General features: G+C 28.3%; 1 protein-coding gene across 1 annotated transcript; it reads right to left on the bottom strand.

Annotated features, from left to right (window-relative positions):
- Positions 1-3752: 3752 nt before the first annotated feature.
- Positions 3753-4271, bottom strand: LOC140452769 (uncharacterized). Its single transcript, XM_072547095.1, has one exon. It carries the CDS (start codon positions 4269-4271, stop codon positions 3753-3755), a length of 519 nt encoding a protein of 172 aa, XP_072403196.1.
- Between the last annotated feature and the right edge of the window lie 1698 nt (positions 4272-5969).

Genomic DNA, 5969 nt, shown 5'->3' with positions numbered 1-5969 from the left:
AAAAATCATGCAATAAGCAAAAATTTAATTTTTTTTATCCACATCTGTGCCGGGCAGAACATAAATAAATTTATCGCCTCTATGTATTTATATGTTGTTACTAATGTGAGTCATATAGAATCGATTACCCACAAGTTTTTAATAACAGGTCACACACAAAACGCTGTTGACAACATGCACTCATTAATAGAGCGACAAAAGAAAAGAGTGCTGAAGAGCGGTCCAATTTATGTTCCTACTGAATGGGCAACTGTAGTGAAATGTAGCAAAAAAAGTGGTTCACCCTACATAGTTCGAGAAATGGAAACAAAGGACTTCATTGATTTTAAACATGTTTCCTTTCTATTGGGAAACAATTATAAAATTGATCAAAATAAAGAAAATGTGAAGTGGACAGATATAAAAATTCTGCAATGTAGAAAAGATAGTCCGCATATAATTTTCTTTAAGTACAACTATGATGACGAACTATGGAATTCTATTAATCTAAAAAAATCATCGCGGACTACACATAATATACGAGAAGTGCTACTTAAACCTTCCTACAAAGAACAGCCAAAAATTCAAATGGCCAAAAAGAAAGATTTGGTATACTTATGCCATTCGAGTATGATACCAGAAGCTTACCATAGTTTTTATGAAAATATTTTGACCCAAGATGATCAAGAAGAGGACAACAACTAACAGAAAGTGTGTCTACACTTTTTACAATTTTTTCCGTGCAAAAGTGTTAATTCCAATACTAAATGTGTAGTGATTAACAATTTTCTCCGTGCAAAAGTGTTGTAACTTTGAAATTCCGAATTTTTTTAGCATTAATATTATTTTGTTTAAATTTTTATTTTTCGTTAATGTAATATAGGCTAAAAAGCATGCCAAATAATAATTAAATGTTAATTTTTTTTCAAACTTGTGTCTTATTTCACCGATATTAGCACGAAAATAAACAAAATCGTCTTTATCTCGAAACTTACTTATTCTGACTTACTGCAGTCTTGCACTGAGGGTGCGATATATATATATATATATATATATATATATATATATATATATATATATATATATATATATATATATATATATATATATATATATATATATATATATATATATATATATATATAGGGTTTTTATCGCGGTTCTCAAAGAATTAGTTTGTAAGCACTATTTGAAATGATCTTTATTATATCTATTATGAAACACACATATTATATCTAACATAGCCAATGTAAATTTAAAACAAACTATCTTTAAATTGAAATTCTTATGAAACTAATTAAATTATATAGACAATGTAAATTTTAAAGAAACTATCTTTAAATTTGAAATTCTTATGATACTAATTAAATTATATTAACAAAATTGTGTATCTTTCTGTCACTGAATGCCTTTAATATCAAACATAGGAGAAAGAAAAATAGTGTTTAAAACAAATAATAATTTATAAGTTACACACTAGATAATATTAGATGTAAAAAGTATTTGGTTATTTTAATAAGTTATATACTAGAGAATATTATAAAAATTATTTATATAAGGGTATTCTTAAGAAATTAGCATATAATAAGTTTAAAAAGTATTTAAGTTGCAATGTATTTGGTTATTTTAATAATTATAATATTGTTAATATATTTAAGTAAGCCATGTGCATAGTCAACCAAATATACTCTGAAAGTGACAGTTAAGTGATGGTTACAAATGTAGAAGTGGGGTTATTTGTTAATTTAAGATGTTTAGTTTACATATAGTTACGGATTTGAAATAGTGTAATTTATTGATTTGGGGTGTTTAATTTACATATAAGTTTCTATTCTGATCTGAAAAGCCTAAATGTCAATAAAATTCTCGATAGAAAAGTAAAGAATTCTCTTTGGTGATTGGATATTGGTATATTAAAAAGAAGAATAAATATAATTGCTGTTAAGAAGAAAAATATTTTAAATTGGTGGAAGCTGATAATTGGAAAACGTAATTTCACAAAAACAAGGATAACCGAGGCTGAGAACGAAGACATTGAGTGATGACAGTGATGAAAATATTTATTTTGGAGAACAGTTTCATTTAGGCATTCAGTGACAGAAAGGTACACAATCTTGTTAATATAATTTAATTAGTATCATAAGAATTTCCAATTTAAAGATAGTTTGTTTAAAATTTACATTGTCTATATAATTTAATTATTTTCATAAGAATTTCAATTTAAAGATAGTTTGTTTTAAATTTACATTGGCTATGTTAGATATATATGTGTGTTTCATAATAGTAATTTACAAACTAATTCTTTGAGAACCGCGATAAAAACCCTATATATATATATATATATATATATATATATATATATATATATATATATATATATATATATATATATATATATATATATATATATATATATATATATATATATTATTATTATTAAAAACACTCATTGCTCATTAAATCATTCACAAATAATACATCATCACAATATATATATATATATATATATATATATATATATATATATATATATATATATATATATATATATATATATATATATATATATATATATATATATATAATAAAACGTGGTGGTACATTATACATAATCTAATGTATGGTTATATGTATATCTTTAATAGTACCCGATTCTATGTTACGGGTTTTATATAAATATTAAACACACAGACAGCAACTTGGATCCACATAACATTGAATTTCACCACCATCGTGTTTGTAGCCATATTAAAAATTATTTTATATCAACCCCAACCCCTTTTTCGATAGTTGCGCCTCTACCGTCAGCTGGTATGGATAAGGTGTGGTGTGAAATTTGTGATAAAATTACAGGTATACCTGTATTTATCAATATATAAATAATAAACATTGGTCCTCTTACTAGGTGACAAAATATATACCTACCTACAACTGATGTCATTGTAGAAATATTCACAACAATGATATTTAATTTCTAAGCCAAGGATTATATCCCAATCCTACCAGAATTTTCAAGTCAAAAAGATATTTCCTAGTATAGAGGTACCGTCATTTCGGAAGGCATCTAATTTGCATATTATGAGGCATGTCGAAATTGTATAAGAACCGCCTTTGAAGTTGGTGATTGGTTACTGAAATTTTAACTAAACGACAGTGTTGCGCACTATTTAGTAGGTACAGCTAAAACATATTATACTGAATAAAGGCGATGATCAGTAAGATATTTGATGGGACAAAACTAATAATACCTTCGTAATACGTTTTTCCGGAACAAACAAACTATTTTTATTGTACAAAAGAATTATTAAGTTCTGAATATAGATAAGTTTAACAAAATGGATTTTTAAAATAGCAATTAATTGTCAAGCGTATTTTCCAAAATATTAAATACCAATACAATACCAAAATATTAAAGAGTGAGGAAAATTATATGCTAATGAACGGTCCCAATTACATGTACCTAAACTTCTACCTGATTTAATTCTGTTCTTGGAAGCGTTTTAGTGATATAATAAAGTCATGTAAACATAAATATTCCTGTCTTTGGGAAATGCCTAATTTCATGGACCTACCCGATTTAAGACGTTTCTTGTAAATATATATTAGCGATATAATAAAGACTACCGTCAATATTGCTGTCCTTCTAAAATATATGCACATCTAAATTTGTAAATGAAAACTTATAAAAGATATAAAATTAACTCTATATACATATCATTTAAAAATTCATATACCTAATGTGAATGTTTCAAAGAAGAACGACAAAATCTAATTTAATTTTCTTCTTCCGAAGAACACTCGATGACTTCGGATGTTAAATAACTGTCTTCTATTTTAATTGCATGATGACATCGTTTTCTCCACTCATCTGGGGTTATTTCGGAAACTCGTTTTTCCAACAGGTGTCTCACATCTTCCAATTTGAAAGATATGTTATTTTGTCCGATATTATTTTTAATGTCTATCGGATTTAAATCCGGATGGTATGGAAGTAACCGTAAAGGAGTGTGACCATATTCACGCAAAAGTTCATCGAATTCATACCTTTTGAAACGATTTTGATGGTACTTAATCAACGCATAATATTCGGGTTTAAAACTTTGAGGGTTAAATGTTATATTGTTTTTAATCAGCCAATCAATCATATTTATCATTTTTTTGGAATTACTATTAGGCGCAGGATTCACTTGTACCGAATGGTATGAGGTATTATCGCAAACAACTATTGAGTTAGCGGGTAAATTTGGAATTAGTTTTATCTTTAGCCATTTGCGGTAATTCGTGGCATTCATTTCTAAGTGGTAGTCACCGGATTTACTACAAATATTAAAAGCGCGTTTGGAATAAATCCCATTTCACCACCAGCATGCACTATTATTAAACGTTGACCCTTCGAAATGTTCATCAGTAACCCTTTACTAGAATTATAATTCCAAGTTTTCGACAAAGTATGTCCACTGTGTATATATTATGTCTCATCGAGGTAAACAATGGGTCTGTTTTCATTTCTATAATGTTTGATAAGTCTTAAGTATTTGATTCTCCAAGACCTTATTCCCGTCTGTTCAACCAACAATTTTCTGTTGTCCTGTGCTCTCCTCCTACGAAAATTCATATTTCGAAGAATTCTTCGCAGCGAGGCTTCTGATACTTTAATGTCCAAATATATCTCAATTTTGTTCTTCAATTTATTAGCAGTAACAATACAATTCTCTGTTTTATGAAAATCGTGCATTATACGCCGAATATCTGTAATTTGATATTCTGGTAAATCTGTCACAGGTGACTTTCGTAAAGGTCTCTTTGAAGAAAATTCAACTTTGTTTTTATTATCTAGAGACAGTTTGCTCTCTTGTAGTATTCTGGATACTGTCCGTACAAAAATGCCTATACCGACGTAAATATAATCAGCGTATAAGTAAAATGTAAGATGCAGTAAGAGAAGATCTGGAGAAAATGGGAGTGAGACAATGGGAAATAGTGGCACAGGACCGACAAACATGAAAGGCAATAGTAAACGCGGCAAATACTCACGAAGAGTTGCAACGCCATTGATAATGATGATGATGACGTAAATAATAATTCAAAATAATTGGTATGTTGCAGTAATAATTTTTCAAATTTTAAACAGACAACATAAAGAAACAAAAAAGTACATTGAAAAGTAACTCAAAACGATAGTAGAAAATAAAAAAAATAAATAAGAGCTTTCTACGAAAACAAGAGCCTATGAACTCTTTCTCCACATATGAAAAATGATGACGATCTATTACTAAATAAACTAACTAGGGGAATAATGACAATTTGGCAAAATTATTTTACAGTAAATGTGGTTATTATTTTACAAAAAATTATGTTAAATAAAAATCAAAATACAAAAGAGAAGCGAAGGTAGGCAAAATGGGGAACAAGAGCAGAGTATAAAAGGTTGACAAATAAGTACCATTGAGAACTAAAAGTAAAAAGTGTTGAACCATTGAATTTGAATATCAAAAATTAATACTAAATGCATTGAAACTCCTTACCTGTTGCTTCAGCAGTCTTATTTTTTACCATTAGCAGAGTGTCCATTTTACTTTTCATATTTTTAAAATAATTATACACATTAAATATTATTTGACGACCCTGCTCTTTAATAACGCTACGTTTTTTTCCGCCCATTTTCAGCAAGATTGTTTGAAAATAAAATTATCTAATAATTAACACACACACAACTTGTTCTCAAATGCACTGCTGCGCCACTGAGTATTGAAATGATTTACTGTTAAGGCGTGGATTAGGTAGAAATTTCAAATTTTGACCTCTACCCAGTGCGATAATATGCAAATTAGATGCCTTCCGAAATGACGGGACCTCTAACGATTTTCAAGCAATTTTTGAGGATTGCTAACATAGACCCTTTCAATATCTAACCATTACATCGATATATATGGCTGTTTATCGCTCCAAATACCTGCTATTTGTGATGGAGTTCCCATAGGTATTTACAT

Source organism: Diabrotica undecimpunctata, chromosome 11, assembly GCF_040954645.1.
Source record: "Diabrotica undecimpunctata isolate CICGRU chromosome 11, icDiaUnde3, whole genome shotgun sequence".
NCBI classification, from domain to species: domain Eukaryota; kingdom Metazoa; phylum Arthropoda; class Insecta; order Coleoptera; family Chrysomelidae; genus Diabrotica; species Diabrotica undecimpunctata.
Note: the sequence above shows the minus strand (reverse complement) of the source record. Positions and strands in the feature narration are given on the sequence as shown.

Excerpts from the sequence above, each read along its gene's own strand:
- LOC140452769 (XM_072547095.1), bottom strand. The coding sequence starts at position 4,271 with ATGAATGCCACGAATTACCGCAAATGGCTAAAGATAAAACTAATTCCA.